Source organism: Leguminivora glycinivorella, chromosome 10 (genome assembly GCF_023078275.1).
Source record: "Leguminivora glycinivorella isolate SPB_JAAS2020 chromosome 10, LegGlyc_1.1, whole genome shotgun sequence".
In the NCBI taxonomy this organism is placed as follows: domain Eukaryota; kingdom Metazoa; phylum Arthropoda; class Insecta; order Lepidoptera; family Tortricidae; genus Leguminivora; species Leguminivora glycinivorella.
The window spans coordinates 6,051,773-6,073,403 of NC_062980.1; the positions used below are offsets into that span (position 1 = coordinate 6,051,773).

The 21,631-nt window shown below is 38.9% G+C and overlaps 1 protein-coding gene across 2 annotated transcripts in view; it reads left to right on the plus strand.

The window, feature by feature from the left end:
• Positions 1-21,631, plus strand: part of LOC125230119 — a 512,573-nt gene that overhangs the window by 67,888 nt on the left and 423,054 nt on the right. Inside the window, exons 1-2 of one of the 2 annotated variants that reach the window (XM_048135150.1) lie at positions 16,021-16,400; positions 18,650-18,688. In XM_048135150.1, the coding sequence (XP_047991107.1) occupies positions 16,334-16,400; positions 18,650-18,688 (106 nt within the window). In that variant the 5' untranslated portion in view covers positions 16,021-16,333. Of the gene's footprint in view, positions 1-16,020; positions 16,401-18,649; positions 18,689-21,631 lie in introns of those variants that run through there. The other variant, XM_048135148.1, reaches the window with a different exon arrangement.

Here is a 21,631-nt window from a genome sequence, read left to right on the forward strand (position 1 = left end):
ATATTGCCGGAACCCTCTGAATTGTCAAAACGGAAGCGCGTAACTGTCTCAAAACTTCTTATTACGAGTATCCTAGACTATGATTAGCCGTTGACAAAAAATGACAGTGTGTCGGACGGCGACCCGTGGCGTCGCATCCGGTGGCTTACCGGCGTAATTGCTCCGTAAGTGTGGGGTAGATCTGGGTAATGGCAGCTCTTGGACTGGGGTCAGTTGGGTGACAGGCATTGGTGCGTGAATCGAGATACTTCTTGGGCTTTTAAAGGTCTTCGTATTGACGGCACCAAAGAGGATCGAGTATTATAGAGGGTTCCTGTCAAAGTAAAATGTGTAATCATAGACTGCCGTCTCCCTACACAAACTTAAAACTTTTGAACCTCAATCTTGACAATTTGGCCCATATTGTTAGCTTGATATGTGTTAAAATGTCAAATATTAATATTAGCGCCATCTAGCCGAGCGTTCCCCAAAGGTGTAAAGCCATCTAGGCCACCGTACCTTTTTCTCCTACGGCTTTGAGGTACCTACGTTTTTTTCTTAGACTTTATCCGTCTTTACGGAGTTACATATATCTTTGACGGTACCAAAGAATGTGCTTTGCAGCTAGCCTCCAGTGCCTTACCTGCGTAATAGCTCCGTAAGTGTGGGGTAGATCAGGGTAATGGCAGTTCTTGGACTGGGGTCAGTTGGGTGACAGGCATTGGTGCGTGAATCGAGATACTTCTTGGGCCTGGTCTTTTCGTATTGACCGTATTGACGGTACGAAAGAACGTTCTTTGCAGCTAACATCCAGTGCCTTTACCTGGTTAATGGTGGGTAAATGTGCGATAGATCAGGGTAATAGGCAGTTATTGAATAGGGGTCTGGCGGGTGACAAGATATAACGTCAATGCATGAGTCGAGATACTTTTTGAGCTTTCAGAGGTTCTGTATTGTCCGTACCTAAAGAACGAGATTGGCGGCTACTATCCAGTGGCTACCCGGTGTAATGGCGGGCAACGGGCCTTGGTAAGTGTGGTTGGGATCAGAGCGTAATAGGCAGGTCTTGAGAAACAGGGGTCAGGAGGGTGACAGTAGTGTTTCACCTTCTTCTGCCTTCTATATGTAGTACGTACACTGTCTAACAGTTTCCTTTAATAGCATCCGATGCCTCACCGGCGTAATTGCTCCTTAAATGTGGATTGATCATAATTATTCACCTTAACACCGTGTAAATTGTTTGCAAGCGAATATCACAAAGTAGGTATATTATGTAAAAGATGTAAACATCAGACAGCTTTCGTTAAAGGTACACAAATAGTCAAACACATCTCTATTAGCACACTAACAGTCTCTTTGCCCTGTCAACATCTTCATTACACGAATTACACTACGCTGTGAACACTCCGAATAACAGTTAACTGGCTATGACGAATGACGTTTTGATTTGGCTTATAAAGCTTAAGTGAGTCTCCTTTAATATTGTCTTGGGCTAGCGCGATGGTTACACATATGAAATAACCTAATCACAAAATTAAAATTTTGAAAAACCCCCGACATATTTCTTGAAACATGGCTAAGAACACTCCTGACTAATTCAGCTTTCAAACAAACAAAAAAAACTAAATATAAATCGGTTGATCCGTTCGGTAGCTACGATGTCACAGACAGACACACACAGAGATAGACAGAAAGACAGACAAGACACGTTCAACTTATAACAACTCCGTCGTTTTTGCGTCGGGGGAAAATGGATTATATCGCGTATATTGAATTAGAGGAAATTATTTATTTACATGAACATATTTACATAATATATAAGAAACTACTTAAGACTAAACTTAAAAGCTAGCTAATGTCTAAAATAGGCCCTTGAGGCATTGTATCAAGGATACTGGCGACATTTCCTCGCTATGCTGATACGTTGTGCGAGGAAGTCGCCAGCTCTTCGGTCTTATAATGAATTTATAATACCGACGTTTCGAACTCTTTACAGCGTCCGTGGTCAACTGGTGACCCGCCACAATCGCCACATGTTAATCACGGACGCTGTAAAGGTGTTTGAAAGGTCGGGAATCGGGATGTATTATAAAGTCGTTACGTACCTACGCGATATAATCCGTTTTCATAGTTTTATTTCATAAGTTTAATTTATTTTTGTTTGAATTTATTTATGTACAATACATAAATAAATTCAAGATTTATTTCTTGCTAATGCAAGTACATACCTAACTGTATTTATTAGTTTTAAATTATGACAGATTTCGTTGTCTGAGCAATCCCCTGAAATGATACAAACATATAAAAACACAGAGAACCTCCTATAGAGTGGCAGTCTTGTATATTTGGTTCGCGATACGAGTCACCAGTGTTTGGGGTTCGAGGAGCGGGCGGGGAATGTGTTAAGCGCGCTGTGATTGGCCGTTTCAAGGACGGCGGGCAGTCGCGCCAGATGAAAAGGGACAGAAGTATGACTGTCCCTCTACTGACGCGTAAGTGGCCAATGTAAGTTGACCTATGCCGGCTCTGAATAAATTATAAATATGACTTATTTGTGGAATGTAATGCCGTCTGTTTTTAAATTTGAGCTTCTTGTTACCTTTCCACACCATTTCACACTACAGGTGGACATCTTTAAGGCATCAAAATACCCTTTTCCAATTTTTTTGTGCGAAAAACACGCGCTGCTTTCGGGTCTGTTACTTGGTCGATACTGATCGGGCACGGCGAGCGCCCGCGCTTATATCAGTGCAAATACTAGGAAGGCTGGCCACCGCGAGTCGTCTTGTAATAGATGTCTATAGGGGTTGGTCTGTGTATAAAAAAAAATCTCTATAGGTACCAGTGGCGGCTGGTGAAAATTTCTGCTAGGCAATACTGAGCAAAAAGAAACCTACTTTTACATTAGGTACTTTACTAGCAATCAATTTTAGGCAAGCCTGTGGGAATCGGCTTGTATGGATCAGCCGCTGCTGATAGGTACTGATAGTTACCAATATTGCGAATTCCCCACTTTTCGCAGATTCGAGTTATTCCATTTTCAATTTGAAAGTCTTACTTGCAAGTGTGTCTCTTCAAAATAAGATACATTAACATTAGTTAGTTTCCGTATACTCTTTGCAGCAGATTTTCGCAACGTTCTATTGTATATTTTCATCTTGACAGGTTCAAGACAACATGATACAGTGAGTTGACTCGGTATTGTCCCACAGGAAGACTGCACTTTCACAAAACACAGTCCTTTCAAGCAATTACGCGGGCAATTTGCGTAAGTGCATATATCACGGGGACGGGACGGAAAAAATGTGCGTTTTCCATTTGGCTTCGCATTCATACTAGGGAAACCGTAATATTTTTAAGGGTATAATTTGGTAATTTTTAGCAATTTTTTTCGTGTAAAGTGTTATACCTACTTCATTTAATTTTTAATTTTATAAAATTTCTGCGTTTCGTTACTTACCATGTATTTCAGACAGATTGTTCCGCATATTTTTGGCTATGAAATTTTGGATGAAAAAATATGAAGGAAAGGTTGATAAGAATTAACCCCGGGGCAAATGATTCTCGAAATAATTATAAGTACCTACATATTTGTATAACTACAAATGCGACTGTTCTTTAAAGTAGCTGATGAGAAAAAAATAGTGTACTGTAAAGGGTTAAAATGACTCCCGAAATTCAGTTCTCGTGAAATTCGAATATAAAGTCTATGACAATGAACTGATGTCGTTCAATTATCGTACATTTCGGTTTTACATAATCATGTTTTTATAAAGCCTGGTGCCGTAGCCGAATGGCATTTCTGCGACGCGAAACGAGAACGAAACGCCGCGAAAGGTAGTCTGGCTCTGTCGCGCCAATACGCAAGAGCGATAGAGATAGATATCTACGAGCGTTGCGTTTCGTGAGCGTTTGTGCCATTCGGCTACACGTACTGACCAGAAATATATGACTATGCGGCATCTTGCGGAATTTCATTAGAACTATTTTCTTCATACTAAACTGAACTGTCACCGCATACATCAGAATAACAGCGCCCTCCTGACAATAGTCATATATTTCTGGTCAGGTTTTAACGTGGGCGGCACAAAAAATAAATAAAATTCAAATTTCATCTTGTTGCCAGTTCAAATAAGCGTGAAGAACACGCATTGAAACTTACCCTGCATACGAAAGAGGCGCGCGTTCGGGCCTTTGTCACAGCACCCAATAAAGTTGGATTCAAACTATCCGCTGCTTTATTGCCCTCCGGTGTAACCTCTAATCCTCACTCCGACACGGCAGATAGTGAGGACTATCGTTAACAATGTCCGACAAGGGCCGCAGATATACATGTAGAAGCCACATGTATTGGGATGTGTGTTCAAATGTAGCTTGTATAATATTTGAATATCGTCGTGCCGTATGAGGTGAAGATTATTTCAATCGAAAACATGTACTTTTTATAAACAATTGTTAATTAATGGATACTGAGGATTATCAGAACAAGGCTGTTTTTTCACTGAATATGAGTAAAACCAGTGCTTGTAAATAGTCAGTGTACAAAGGCAGGCGGCAAATATGTACTTTATAACCGAAAATTTTATGGTAGCTGATCCACTTGTAATATTTCAATTAAATTATGGTTTCTAAGTCACAGTAAAGCTTCCTACCTTTTTGCCTAGTAATTCATAGACATATATAGAACCTTACTATGATACCACATGGATGACATGGATCTATGTATATATAATAAAACAATATGTTAGACATGCAATTATGTTGTTATACAATTATGTTCATCATACAATTATGTTATTATACAATATATATTCCGATATTAAGTCACTTAACGTAAGTAACTCCAAGTTAAAACAATATGGCACAAATAAAATCACGCAAAGGGACATCTACCAAGCTATCCTTTGCGTGGTCTACCCAAACTTGTCTCCGGCCCGACACATATTTACGAGTGTGTCGGACGGAATGGGCAACGCTCGTGAGAACAGCCGGGCCTGATTTTCTCAAGACAACTGATTACTGTTTGTTTGCGAATGTTTGAGCAAACATTATGTCATGTAAGCGAGATGTTGTCTAACACGCGGCTTGTTAAACTTTGACTTGCGGGTTGACGGGATGTTTTTGACGATTGATGGTGTTGCTGATTTTGCAGAGATTGTGTTGAGAATGAAGACATTTTGTCAAACACCAAGGGTGGATGGGGTCAAAATAGAGGATGGACGTTTAAGGGTCTGTTGCACTAAATCACCTGTAACAATAACAAATCATTTTATTTATTTTTTAGATGTGATTAGACTCGATATGTCAATGTCAAAAATTGTGTTTATCGTGACGTAAAACAAATATGGCTTTCAAAAACATCCATAATTAGATAAATAATGCGGTCGATTCTTCTTCTTTGATCATTCCCCCGTTAGGTGGAGTCGACCCTCCTGATTATGTTTCTCTGTGACAATCTATCGAGGGTCAGGACAATTTTCTTTATTTAGAAGACTATTCATGCTGGTCCACCACGTCGTATAATTCGGTTAACTAATTCTCAAATAATATCTCAGTTAAAAATAATGATTGTTTGAACATAAGTCCTTTTTGACTCTGGAAAATTGATATCATATTTCAATATTCCCTTACTCACATACGAAACAAGTATTGTCTATTTGAATTCGGCAGACAGGATCTTTACGATCGAAAATACATATACTTATGTAGACCTTCAAAATCATAACCCGTCTCTTCCCTTTGTCGTTTAAAGTGCCGAAGATTTGTCGCAGCAGACTTGAACCCTTTTTTACCACGGCACTTATTAGCAGGCCAGTGGTTTATGGTTCCGTGGCCGCTCGCTCTCCCATGACGTTTGGGCGGGAATAATGGGCCTATGAAGTCGTTACGACGACGGACAAGCTTATTTGTACTTTTGGTAACTAAAAGCTGGTTTTCTTTCAATTACGAAACAAGTGGGTATGGTAATGAGATGCTACTGCTGCTAGATACGTTTATGGGGTATGTGGTGGACGGGTTACATCCCTGGAAATAAGAAAATACTGTCTGAAATATTCAAGGACTTTGACATCTAAAATTCTTGGATGTCAGGTCCAAAGGAGAAAGTCAAAGAGGTAGTGCGGAGAAGAATTAGGGATTGGGGGACAAGCAGATATTTTCTGCGAGTGTGTAGTCCCTGAATTAATATACCTGATACAGTGTTCCCCGTGCACAACGATATGCCCTTTTGGTGCTCCCACACCGAGCTGTTATATAACATTTATAACAGCCCTTGTGGGAGCACCAAAGCTTAGATCTGAAAACTACATCCCGAGGGCTAGAAAAGGCAATGCATCCTTTTAAGTGAACAGCTTAAATAATTGGGCGCAATTTTATCACGGCATAATCTACGTCTTAGATACATGTCACACCAAGAATAAGTAAGCATCTTGATCGTTTCTTCCCAGAGTGTGCAGAATGTAAAATGATCTTCTGAGGTGAGTATACTAAGTATTTCCTTTGCGCTATGACATGGGGTTCTTCAATAACTGGATATTTAGGCATCTGCCACATTTGGAACTGATGCAGACGGATAAAAATCCATGCCAATTGCAACGTCGACCCTTGTTTCCTATGATATAGCTTAGGTATATCCATGGGTGACGATGACCGCTTCCCGTCAAGCGGCCTCTTGTTTGCTATCACATAAAAAAAGAAGTTCAGTTCACCATTGACATGCGTCCGCGAGGCGCGCAAATGACGGAGGGCTGTCCACGCCTACGTCCCACGCTTCCGCCGTTTACATCGCACGACTTAAACTGCCACTTACAGCCCGTGTCCACTGTCGTACGGCAAATCTATAGCGCCAATATATTAATAGTTATCAAAGAGCATAACTTAACTGCTATTTGACAGGCAGCCACCTGGCCAAGGGCTTCTGCTGAGTTGCTGACATGCGTTAGCATTAAACGGACGGAGAGATCTTGTAACACATGAAACAATCAGTTAAGAAAAAGGCTGGCTCTGACTGCCGGAAGGAGATAGAAATAGTCCCCCAAGATCTCAACAAATGGTATTTTTTCTGAGATCTCTATTTCCCTGATGAGGGGTGCACGAAGGTATCATCTGTGCTATTTTCCTTGAAGTTGAATTATTTGATTACTTATACTTTTGATTTCCTCATACCTATAGGAGCTTGCTCCATCATAGGATTCATAGGCCGTGTTTTCGCTTTGGCTAGTCTGTATTGTAGGAGTGAGTAAGCCCATTTATAGCTTAAAAAAATCATTTTTTTTACTGCTCTGAGATCAGAGACAGACAGCACACGTATCAATATTAAAATGTTCAATTACGCCAGGTGGTCAATGGAAACAGTGTGAATGGAGAAACGTCGGCGAGCTACTTACGGCGCGGCACGCGACCCGTGACGGATGCTAGTACCTTACCCGTACCCGATGGACACACGACGAGCCTGCCATTAACTACCTTCAACATATTCCTACTCTGTCGCACTTATGAATACCCACATCTAGTGTGACGGGGAGGCAACAAGTCGAATGAGCTTCGCGGTAGGCCCCTGTACTCGATAGACGACTCCACGCTAATGGTGAATGACACTTGGACGCAAGCATATTATCTTGTCTTGTTTACTTAAATCACTGTCAAACGTAAAAGGAATTAAGACAGATAGTATTTTTCTCATTTCCGGCGGTGTTAGAGCGTCTTCTTGTGGTATCTGTGTCAAATCTAAAATGTCAGTAGGAACCTTTTTACCAAGACGGCAATTTTCCGTTCGAGTATATTGCTAATAGTTGAAAGTTGGATAGCACATCAAATTCGAAATAGTGCCATCCTAACATAAGATAACTGATTATAATAACTGATTATTCTACCATTTCCTTCCTTTCATTGCACCTTGCATTATAATAACTGATTATTCTACCATTTCCTTCTTTTCCTTCTCCTTGCACCATTTTTACATGTCTCTGTTTAGCCCGATGGTTGACTGGTAGAGAATGCCATTAGGCATTAAGTCCGCCATTTGTACATTTTTCTTTTATTTGTGCAATAAAGTTTAAATAAATAAATAACTTCCCGTTTACATTTTTTTTACATTTTTGCCAAGATACCGACTTTTTTGACAAGATAAGAACGGAATAAAAGTGGAAAATTGCCTTGGGTGAGACTTGGCTCACGGCCTCTGGATCGATACTCCAGCGCTCTGCCAGCTCAGCAACAAGACTTCAATCAAGCCAACAAAATTTTCCTCCTAATTAGTCGTTCATTATTCTTTAAGTCTGCTCTGTGGGTACACCTGGCGGTCTAGCACAACTTGAAGTCGCGAGTCCATACCTACTTGGAGTCGCGTTTGATGTACATGGACTCGCGCGTGAGAAAGCGTTGTGCTGCCCCCTGGCTTACTCCTAGAGTTCCGCATATGAATTCGGGATCCTATGGAGGGCTTTCTCGCCTAAGGACATAAGAGACTATCTTTGATAGAATGATGCCAATTTCAATGATAGTGCAATAATTTATATACAATTATACATGCACTGCCGTCTTTGTCGGCTCTTTGTATCGTATATTTATTGATTTCCGATTGTCGTCTTGGCTAGCTCCTGGCCATGCATACAACATCCAAAGGCTCACCATTTACCCATACTTAAAAAAAAAGCTTCATAAAAACTCAATAGCCAATAAGTTTCCGTTGGAGTGTGAAAAATGTGCGTACGCATGCAGCTCGCAGTTCTAATTTCAAATTCAAATCAGCGAACTACCGCGGAGCGTTATCTTGCCACGTATTCTGAAAAACTGCACGAGTGCGAGAAAGTCAAGCCAGCCAGTGTAATGTGACCTTAAGAGGCAACAAATTAAAATTTACATAGCGTGAGAAACTCCTGTCGCGTTTTAGGAATTTACCCTTCATACTCAAGGACAATTTAGCAAACTCAGGTGACAATTTTGCGCAAATAAAATCTAAAACTAATCGAAGTTTCTACACACATACACACAAAACTGAACCAATTATGACCAAAGTTCTAGATAAACTGTCGATCTGTTTTATTTTCTGGGCTAATTGAAATCATATTTTAATATCACGCATTTCTTTCCAGGCCCCGTAGCCGAATGGCATTTCTCCGACGCGAAACGAAAACGAAACGCCGCGAAAGGTAGTCTGGCTCTGTCTCGCCAATAGTGCCTATACGCAAGAGCGATATACGTAGATATTGCATTTGGGCGCAGCGCAGCCTATTAGGACCTTTTTGGTTGTTTGAATGAAGGACTCCGGTGCCTTGAAAAACAAAAATAATCATCAAAAAAAGCAAAACACTCCGGACTCCGACACAGATATTCATAAGCTTTGTTGATAGATTCTAATCATTGCTCCATCTTCAAATACCGACCATAGATGAAACAGTCTGGTACGTTTGTAATTTTCTATGGAGACATGAATACTTACTGCCTCTTAAAATCTGTAGCCAACTTCACACAATCAAATACCAAACCATTTCATTCACCCGAGTACGGTAAGCGATGTGAACACCGCTACTTTAGTCCGATAATTTAAATGTCCTATGTATATCTATACTCAAGTATACTTATCACTTATCATTCCCCGACTGCACTTCTCCGTAAATGGATGGATATGTTATGCGTTTAGTAGCGTGCCGTCTTGTACACACATTGTAGATAACCGTATTTTATCATTTACATAATTATCTCTCATCTCAATCGTATGGACTTATGATTTTTGCGGAAGCTTGCTGGTTCTTGTTTACGAAGGTGAGGTGTTTTTGTGCTTATAAAACTATGATCCTAGCTATGCTGGTCCGACATTGTTATTTTTGTTCATCATGTAATTGAATAGGTAGATAAATATAAAGGGTAGGTTTGTAGGTATTTCATTTTTCTCAAATATTTAGGGGGAAATATTTGAGGGGATTGCCAGGATGGACCATAGTCGCTGGGCGAGACGAACTATGGCGTGGAAGCCCGCTAACACCCGCGGTCGTGGCAAGCCGCCCCTTAGATGGAGAGATGACATCTGCTAACTAGCTGGCGATAACTGGATGCGGATGGCAGTGGACCGACCAGGGTGGAGAAATGGAGAGGAGGCCTATGTCCGAAGACGGGCGCTTTAAAGGCTGCTATAGATAGATAGATTTAGGGAGTGGAGACAATATTACCCAATCTGAGTTAACAGGTTCCAGGCGACGATATAGGTGTACATTCCACCATTGAAACCCATTTACCATTGAAATTTCAGCATTACGAGTAGTAACCATAGTAGGTATTCGTGAAATACAGCTACGATTCACGGTAGTCTTGCTAGCCTGGACCAAGACCGCGAGAGGTTTTCGACATATCATTTATAAGATTCTTTCTATGACGGCTGATCGGTGATCTGATCACGTGATGCTTTCCGTAGAAAATGAAGCAACCGCTCTAATCTGGACACAGTCTGGCCTAATGTGAATCATCCTTAAATATCCATAGGTCGTGACGAGTATTCAAACCCTGAACCTTCGTAAGAGGGGTCACAACCGATAAAGAAACATTGTAAGAGTTTTACTTATTTTGCACACTAGACAACAGTTTGCATACCTTACGGTTTTTATAGCAACATTTCAATACTTTTGCAATTCCAGCAAGCTCGGAAACTATTAGAATTGCAAACATCTCGTCCTTGTATGGATAAAACGAGAAGGTAGCAAAGTACCAATTTGGCTTGTTTAAAATATTCTGGTTGGTTAACATTGCTCCTGACTAATTAATTGCTTTGTAATTTATACACTTGCTTAAAATTATTTTTGAACAGCAAAATTTGGAGCTTCAACTTTCGTATCTATGTGCGCGGTGGTCAAATCTCGTAGGTGTGATTCTCAGTTGTTGAATATTTGTAAAGTAGAAACTAGAAATCGTTCTTGATCGTTGATCGTTGCACAAAAGAAAAATCTTGCAGTACAAAAAGGCGGACTTAATGCTTTAAAGTATTCTCTACCAGTCAACCTCGAGGCTAAGCAGAGAGACTGTAAGCGGTGCCACAATTACAAAAGTAAAATCAAAACATAGGAAATAAAAGAAAGCATACTAAATAAACTAAACATAAGTACACATATAATTTACAAATACATATACATACATATAACTATATATACCATATATATATAATTATATATATATAAATATATAGACGAAACATGTGAAACTAAGAGTTTTTCATTCTGCTAGCAAAGACAGCTCGTACGGATTTTTTGAAAGCGAACTTAGTTGGGGCGCTTTTAATTTTATAAGGAAGTACGTTCCAGAGACCGATCCATCGATCGATCGATGAGAGTTTCGACCAGGATCGATCGAAACTCGCAACTCGGAAGGCCTGCCATCCATTTAAATAGATTAGGGACCTTCTGCCATGGAAACCCACATGTCAGCTTAGAAAACAAGATATCTAGTCTGGTCCAGTTGGGCAGGCGTTGGTCGGTCTGCTCGTAAGTTTCCAGCGCGACCCGAGGCGAGACTTGGAGGACGCAAGGAGCTACGAATTATGAGATAAGCAGAGTCGGAACCACTAGTTTTAATTTTTCTATGTAATACAATATAAAATATAAGATATCTAAGTAAGTAGTACGTATTCCAGATCGTGTCAGACTGATACAATAAGTTTCCAGGCTTTCCAGCGCGACCCGAGGCGTGACTTGGAAGACAAAAGAAGCTACGAATAATGAGATAATAAGCAAGGTTGTTGAGCCACTAGTTTGGCTGCTCTTTCATATATTTGATTGCCAGTCCGAGATGTGCCTGTGCAGTAGTTTAAGAGACAGTGTGAATTTGCGCAGTAGATGTTGTGATTTAGTGAATCGACAGCTTCCTGCTACGATTAAAGGTATACATATTAGGTACCTTTTGGATTCCCGACTAAAAAAAAACAGTTTCGTCGTCAGGTTAACTAAACAGTACGTTAATTAACAACTTGCGTGCGCAACACGAAATTAACTGATTAGATTATGACCTTGACTTGACAAATGGGTTAAACGCGTAGCAAGTAAGCACGATTATTTGCCGGCCACATTTAAGCTCTCGTTCAAATATTGTGGGTGTAACTATATGGTCAGTTAAATTGTACTATGTCGTCTATATCTATATTTAAGGCCAGTTGCATCATCCACATTTGACAGACACATCATCGTTGCGCAGCTGACGACTATGGAACTTCCCATACAATATAATTTAACGGATGCTTTAACGATTACAGACGGTTTGATGCAACTGGCCCTTAGAGCTAATAATAATCCTACTGGCCTGCTGCACTACTACACTAAACAGGGGGGAGGGGGAGGGAGGGACTTTAGTCCGTAGGCGGCTAGGAGGAAATCTCAAGCGTAGCCGTCGTCAGTCATGCTGTCGAATACCGGGTCGGCAATGTCCAATGATTACCTCCACCTCTGAAAAAACCATGCCGAGTACTTTGGGTCCAATTATAGTTTATAGCTAAATACAGATATATTATACCAACTTCAAGCTAGAGATAGCTGCTCGCTGAAAAGAAAGCGCAGCGTTGGGTGTCGCCGCGTGCGCGTGTTTTTGACATAATTGATAAATTGGTCCAAATATGATGATATTCCCCAAACAACATTGTCAAAGTTACTGATTATAAATCCCGCACAAACCTAGATGGTTTGTCAGAATCATAGTAAATGGAAATCCGTGATCTCTGCCTACCCTCTGGGAAACAGGCGTGATTGTATGTATGTACACAACTAGCTTTATCTTAGCGTGCACTAGTTTATAACTATATTATGCCAGCTCCAAGCTAGAGCTAGATCGCAGCTCTCAGAGAAGAAAGCGCAGCGCTGGGCGTCGGCGCGTGCGCATGTTTTTGCGCCGATGAATATTTATCGGCCGCCATTAGCGGCGTCTGGATTGATGCCCGCAACCATGGCAAAAACAATGCTACCGTACACCACATACTTTGTACTGCGTTACTAGTAAGTGCCTATGATAGAGTAGGTAAAAAACGTAACTAGGTACCTGTGAGGTATCTCGAATCTATGTAACTAATAATAACATGATATGTTCATGCGCAACACTACTACTACCTATATAAATACTTTTTTACATACTTACATGATATATGTGTTCATGCGCAACACTACTTCTAAGTACCTATATAAATACTAAAATACAGTTTCCAATGTCAAAAATAATGCTACCGTACACCACATACTTTGTACTGCGTTACTACTTACTAGTAAGTGCCTATGATAGAGTAGGTAAAAAACGTAGGTACCTGTGAGGTATCTCGAATCTATGTAACTAATAATAACATGATATGTTCATGCGCAACACTACTACTACCTATATAAATACTTTTTTACATACTTACATGATATATGTGTTCATGCGCAACACTACTTCTAAGTACCTATATAAATACTAAAATACAGTTTCCAATGTCAAAAATAATGCTACCGTACACCACATACTTTGTACTGCGTTACTACTTACTAGTAAGTGCCTATGATTGAGTAGGTAAAAAAAACGTAGGTACCTGTGAGGTATTTAGAATCTATGTAACTAATAATAACATGATATGTTCATGCGCAACACTACTACTACCTATATAAATACTTTTTTTATGGTATAGGAGGCAAACGAGCAAATAGGTCGCCGGATGGTAAGCGATCACTACCGCTCATGGACACCCGAAACACCAGAGGTGTTGGAGGTGCGTTGCCGGCCTTTAAGATGGGTGTACGCTCTTTTCTTGAAGGTTTGAAGGTCGTATCGGTTCGGAAATACCACTGGCGACAATTCATTCCACAGCTTAGCTGTGCGAGGCAGGAAGTTTCCGGAGAAACGCTCAGTTGAGGACTCAGAGGACTGCCAGCCATCTAAATGATGGAGATGGAAATTTTGTCGTAAATACTAAAAGACAGTTTCAAATGTCAAAAATAATGCTACCGTACACCACATATTTTGTACGGGGCTGCGTTTCTAGTAAGTAGTTACCTATGCTAAAGTAGGAAACAAAGTACCTACTGAGGTGCTTATCTAGTAACCATGAAATAAGACTATGAGAGTTCATGCGCAACACTATTTCTAAGTAGCTATATAAATACTAAAGGACTGTTTTAAAGGTGTCTGGAATGTCTGGATTAATGCCCGCAGCATGACAATACTGACAAACTAGTAATTGGTAGGTACTAAAGTAGGTAAAAAACGTACCTACCTATGATGTGCCAAAATACAATCCTTGTAATGTAGTAAGTACACTAGCTTTTCGCACGCGTTAGAAAGAGACAAGAAGTAGCTTATGGCACTCTCCATCCCTTCAACTATCTCCACTTAAAAATGACGTCAATTCGTCGCTCCGTTTGGCCGTGAAAGACGGACAAACAAACAAACACACACACTTTCCCATTTATAATATTAGTATGGATTACGATACAAGTGCAAAAACGAGGAAGTTAGAAACAAGTGGCGACAAATTAATACACGACAGACTCTAAGCTATCTCAAATTCCATTTTCACATTCCCGAATAAAACAAAGGTACCCCTACCTACCCTAAAAACGTATCTATAGGTAGGTACCAGGTACCAATATGTTCAATTTGGAGAGATTTAAATGCCAGTTGAATCTTAGTTAATATTTCCATTATACCTTCACATGCCCGAAGCATATTCAATGCTAAATGAAACAATTGTTCCAACCGTGCACATAAAACGACTATCAATGAATATTGAACCCGCGCTCATACGAAAACACCTAATCTATTCAAGTGGCTAGTTGTAGGGGTCGCGACACGAGCGACAAGGACAAACACTATTAAAAACCTGCGATAAAAAAGGACGGAACGCCCGAGGTTATAAGTCGAGCGATATGTCATAACCTGTTCGAATGAAACAACAATAGGCTCGAAGGCACGCGACCGAAAGGGACAGAGTTGATAATGACGTGAGGGGTTAAAAGTCAAGCAATGTGTCGTGGCCTGTGCAAGCAGGATAGATATTGGTATATGTCGTGTGTTGGTAAAGGACGCACGCATGGGGGTCAAAAGACGAGCGGCGGCAACCCTGACCTCAAGACCGTGGGCCGTACTTGGGGCTTCAAATGTAAATAAAATATTTAAAATGCACGCGTGTAATATAGAGAGGATTGTTCGCGGTTTTCAATGGGATAGCTCTGTCGAAGCGTTAGTTCCTGCGCTGTTAAATACATGGTGTATTGTTTCATTTCTTATGGCCCTGAGTTATTCTAGCGTCAGGCCGCAAGTCCGGAATGGACATTGACTTTATTCTACTATCCATATTAACCTATACAAAAATGCCTTTGTCTTAAAGTTCACTAGGTAGTGTGTGTTAGTCTTAAAAGCAACGGTTTACTTAAGCCTGTTACCGGTTAAGAATTAATAGGAGGATATTCTTAAGTATAGGTGCTATAATATACTTTATTAAGATGATTTTGTCGAGTAGTTACAGAATTATATGGAATCATAATATATACATATAGGGCGCTTTTCAGATGTGGGAATATTTCTTCAAAGATTCAGAAATTATGTATGTATATTTAAGAAAAATATAAATATGGCGCCCTTGAAAAATTGTAAAGGTTGTGATACTTGTGATACTTTTTCAAATTAAATTCTCCATTTGTTTTTTTTTTCCCATGGTGAAATGATAAGGTAAGGCAAACACTGGGAAAACGTAACACTCGTAATAGGCTAAGTGCGTTTTCACATTATCCGATCCGAAATCAGATGTCGGACCGATATCCCATACATTACAGGCGCCATCTTGGATTTTTTCTATTGAAATCTTTCCGACATCCGATATCGGATCGGATAATGTGAAAACGGCCTAACCCGCCTAATATAAACCATGTTGTATAATTAATTAATCGTATGAAATTAATCCAATATATTTATTTTGCAATAATAAAAAGGTACCGAAAAAATATATACGGTGACGCCGTCCCTGATCCCGCTGCACTAATGAATCGGGACAAGCGACACAATTAAACAGTTCGCGACAAATGCTCGTCCCATGTCTCCGGGCATAGCGCTATGAGAACGCGTCACCCGCTCCTCTATCAACTATTAAAAAGTTTCGTTTGAATTTGGAACACAGTTTATGTAATCAGACGAAAATTAAAAAGTTGGTTTTGAATTTCGAGCGGCGCGGTTTTGGAATTCGAACATAGAATAAGGACAAACGCGATATTGTTTTTATTGTGACGTTTGAATAGCGCGGGAATTGTGCCAGTGTTTTTTCTATCAAATTGTGGTTTGAGTTTTTTAAAAGGTACCTAAAGTGAGTGCGCGGAAAATTTGACGTTTAAGTGGTGTTGCCAGTGTATTTAGTGGATTGACATTTATGTGTAGGAAAATGTTTAATGCAGAATACCATTTTTCTAGCAAGCTTCTGGACCTGTTGACGAAAGGTAAAAAAGCTTTAGAATGTTTGATGTTAAATATTTTGAATCCACATTATTGAAAAAAATACTACATATATTCCGTATGATGTTTATTTCTGTAAGTATTAGTAGTGTAGTAGGTACACGCCCACTTTGTCAACGCGATAGGGTCAACCATTCGCAATAACATTTTTGATTAGGCACCTTTTTTACTGCCTATTTGGGTATGTCCGAGTATACCTATCAAATATATAATTAGTAGATTTTTATACACCCTGTTTTTATTGAATTCCGTTAATTTCAAGGGAAGGTTCTTTAGATCAAATACAATTAATTTCTCTAAGAAACTAGCGTCTTAACTCTTACGGTTATTGAGTTATTAAAAAAATACCCCCCCGAATATAAAATACGAATATAAATTCCCCGTGTGGTGACGGGTTAAGAATTTCACCACCCCCTTTCTTCCCGTGGGTGTCGTAGAAGTCGACTGTGGGATATGGGTTAAATTGTGGCGTAGGCGAGAGGCTGGCAACCTGTCACTGCAATGTCACAATTTGGATTTCTTTCAACCCCTTTTTGATAAGAGTGGCACTGAAACTTAGTAGTTAAAGATGCTCTTACCACCTTTATGGGATACAGGCAGTGATTATATGTATGTATGTATGTATGTAAAAAAGTAAAAATAATTACTGTTACAAAATGTATTTTACTTCGCGTGTGTGACAGCGTTTACCACTTCGCTAATGGTTATTTGTTTTGTAATGTGCCGTCAATTGACACTCGGCGTTAAAATATTATTCTTAAGGGTCACTCACACTAATTAATTCATTTATTATGTATGAAAACGATGAAAATTTTTTTTGGTGAATTTAACTAAAAGTGATATACAGGGTAGTTTCTGATAAAGACGACGACCTAACGACGTGTCCAATTTAACGGAAAACAAAAAAAACACGATGTATATGCATGAAAGACAGAAAGGAAGCGATTCGCCATCATTGGACACTGTAGACTAAAATAAATATATTTTTTTATTAAAAATAAGTACTTACCTAATAAATTTGGGTTTTTACCCACTGTCATAAGTACTAGTCCTCATTTTACCTTTTTGATAAAAAATGATGAAAACCAAATATAAAGGCCATTACACATCAGCTCAATTACAATCCGGTCAGTGAATACCGCCGACCTTTATTAAAGTTCACGACAATTATTTGAGCGTTTTCAGCGCGTTTAAAGATCTTCCCTGATAAGATAATGACATATGACACATACGCTTTATCTTGCCGTCTGCCAAGCCAGATGAGTAAATATGGAAAGGACAAGTCGGCCGCCTTATTTTTGTGTTAATTCTTCCTACTCAGTGTATTATGAAATGAAATGAAATCATTTATTTCAGACGTTTAAAGTTCATATATTAAATTTACATTTACATTTACGATTAAATTAAATTAAAATTACAATAAAGTAATTAATTCACACTAACAAATAAGAACACCGAGAGTGTGTGTCTGGCTGTGTGTGTGTCTGTCTGTGGCATCGCAGCTCCCGAACGGATGAACCGATTTAGATTTTTTTTTTTTTGAAAGCCGTTAGTCGGGAGTGTTCTTAGCCATGTTTCATGAAAATCGGTCCACTATGTCGGGGTTAACTCCAAATTTTAATTTTGTGGTTATTGAATACATAATTATTTTAATTTTTTCGTATTCCAAATGAAAAGTAGAGTGTACCTTTCATCCGATTTTAACCATAGAGATAATCAACAAAATGTTAGCACATGATAGTCTGTTGGAGGCAGTATATCTGCGTACAGTTTAGTTTTGCGCCTGTTACCTATACAGAGTGGGGCCTGTAACAAAAAGGCGAAGAATTGAACTCTAGGCTATTCTCCTTATACTGATCAACATTTGTTCGGTGACTTTTAAAAATAACTTGTATTTAGATTTTTATCACCCTTGAAAGTTTTTTCTAAGAGGTAATTAATGTATTGTGAATTCTGTTAAGTCTAAAGTGTGACAGACAACGTCAATGACAACAATAATGGCGTACATTGAAGCTAATATTTATTTTGTATGAAAAATTAAAAATTTAAAGACTTCATAATTTTTAAAAGTCACTGAACAAATGTTGATCAGTATAAGGAGAATAGCCTACAGTTCAATTCTTCGCCTTTGTTACAGGCCCCACTCTGTATATTATATGCTCCTGCCATACTTATTCCAGTGATGTAAACTATAACATCGGACTATGTTAAAATATCTATTGTTTGTTGACAGGTAGCGGTCAGCGCGAACTCCCAGTCGCCCCCAGTAACGGTGAGTGACTTGTACCACCTTCACCATTCCTAAACCTTACAGCATTGCAATATAGTTCAAGATGGTAACTTTTATCGTCCAGCTACAGTGCCTTGGAACAGCTCATGTGACCAGTGGTATACCTAAAGATATTGTATTAGGGTAGAAATAGGACAGTAATGTGTATGGACGATGGTACAGTCCATGTCAAATATAATTTTTTAAGTTAAAATTAAAACCTTGTGACTGCGATGAAGGATTTTATCAGTAACAGTAGCAATGTTACATGCTCTATTTTATTGTTTATTAGAATGTTAATATTGTGAATTGCTGTAATAATATTGGCTGGACTCAGGCTGGTTAGCATTGTTAATATGCCTGAATGTTCTTTCCGATCATTAGATATCTTAGAATTTAGTTATGATAAAGTGGTAAAAATATTTATTTACAAAAAGATTGTTAAATACAAATATTACAAATACATATCTTGCAATCAGCAAAACAGGGAAATTAAAATTTATTTATGATTTATTGTTACTACACTGAGAGAAAATACAACCAGTTTTCATGTTCGTTCAACAAGTTTTTTGGTTAAAATAGCGCCTACGTGCTCTTTGGTTCAAACAATAAGCTACTTGTCATTTGAATTGTCAATATATTTGAATCAACAAGTCGATTTTATAAAAACAACCTGACACATATTGTTTTAAACATACGTATGGCTGATTCAAACGGATAAACCGCAACGAGTCGAACTTGTTAAATTCACAATGCAAATTTCTCCAGTGTACACATTATGTTCAGTGTGCGCGTTTCTAAACACTTACATTTCATGTGAATCTTGTGTTGTTGTTTTTTTTTCTAGGTGTAGGTACATATATCTAATTCTAACACATAGATCCAAAACTCTAACAGGCAGCTTGCAGCATTGCAAGTAAGACGAAGGTCTTGAAAGCTTTTAGCAACTATTCTTCAAACTGTACCTACCCGACCAAAGCTTTGTGTGAAACAATGCCGAATCATTTAAAATGATTTATATCCACACTAAATCATGGATCTGACCGGCCGGGCTACCTGTATCGTATTTTACATAGCCGAGTCGATATTCATTAGCTGCCTCCACACTGGCCGACTGCCTCACGCGAGAAAAACTCGCTCATGTGCACACGTTTGCCTCGCTCGAGAATTTTCTCAAGGCAAGATGGCGGCCCTCGGTCAGCTGTTCAAAATAGTTCTGCACGAAGACATATTTATTGTCGTGAATCGTGAATGATTTAATTTTCTTTTTAATCCTTATTCAAAAGAAAATGGGAAAACCACGAATTATAAGTCGACGAATCATGCCACGGAAATAAATATGTGCAGAACTGTTTTGAACAGGGTCGAACCGCGGCAGGAGTAAAATGGGTCACGATTTTGTAGCATGTATTCACGATGCAAGTTCAAGTGATAATTTATCTCTAAATAATTGTTACTTTCCCAATAAGTATATTCATAGATCCTTTAATTTGCAGCTGTAGTTCAAATAAACACTCAATGAAGTCGTGACTTACGTTAATTTTCGTGGATTCAACTAACAGCTGACCGCCGGCCGCCATCTTGCCTTACAAATTTGCACGCGCGAGGCAAACGTGCGCGCATGTTCACGGGCGATTGCCTCGTGAGGCAGTGCCTCGCGAGGCGTGCGGCCAGTGTGGACGCGGCTATTATGTACCCGTACATAATGTGCGTTCGACGCGATACACAATAGCGTCCAGCGTGACACCACAATGAGACCTTTCACCCAGTCCGCGTCTCCCGACCAATGAATATTTATTTTAATACCAGAGATTGATAAATAATAAGGATTATAGCTGGTACTATTAGGTATACCTATTATAATATTGTGTGTGTGCACAGTGAATAATTGGTATTGTTCATTGAATAGGTAGGTAGGTACTCACTATGTTTTAAATTAGAAGAAAAAGTTGTTGTGCTCGATCTGGTGTCCCAAAAGTCTTGTCGGAGGTGTGAATTTTTGAACTTTTCCTTTAATTTAAAAAGTTGTAGTATTACGTATGACACCTTCCTAGTTGATAACATTATTCAAAATTATACATTATGAAACTTTAAATTATATCAACATTACTACGCGAAGTATTTTAATTGACGACTATGAGTACGACCTTATCATTAAGATAATTAAATCACGGATCTCACAGTATCATCTACAGAAATATAATACTGCTACTATTTAAATACAAACGCAAACTTTAACAAATACTTACTCTTAAATATGTTGTATGCCATTGCCAATTAATGTAATAAAAAATAAAATAACATACATACATACATACATATAATCACGCCTGTATATCCCATAAAGGGGTAGGCAGAGCACATGAACTACTAAGTTTCAGTGCCACTCTTGGCAAAAAGGGGTTGAAAGAAATCCAAATATAAAATAAAATAAATAAAAATAAAAATAAAAAATAAAATTATTTAGTACAAAGATTATGAGTCAGTTTATTTCACTCATCTCTGGTAATGCAACCCTTTCCGCACACAACGGCGAATGATTCTTGTGATCGCAAGGCAGTTATGCCTTTATAAGAATAGTACTGAAGTTTATTCTGGATTACGATCGCTTTATATAAAACGGGTCACAGTTTGGAAAAGACGTTTTTGAATAATATAATGTTTATTTAGAGTATTAAAAATAGTGTTCGTAAATAAATAAATAATAAATAATATTTATATATAGTAGCTAATTATCCATCAGTTACAGCGTTTATTATGTTAAAAAAAACGTTTTATTAATTAATTATTTTAACCAGTCCAAGCCTGGTTTTCACCACCATTCAGCTTGTGTTCAGGTAGCTTTACACATGTGTTAGCATCCTCTCTAAACGCACTATTAAAACATAAAGGGTAGTTGAAGATTGAATATAGAAAAGTGGCGGTAGATGTGCGCAGGGCGGCCAT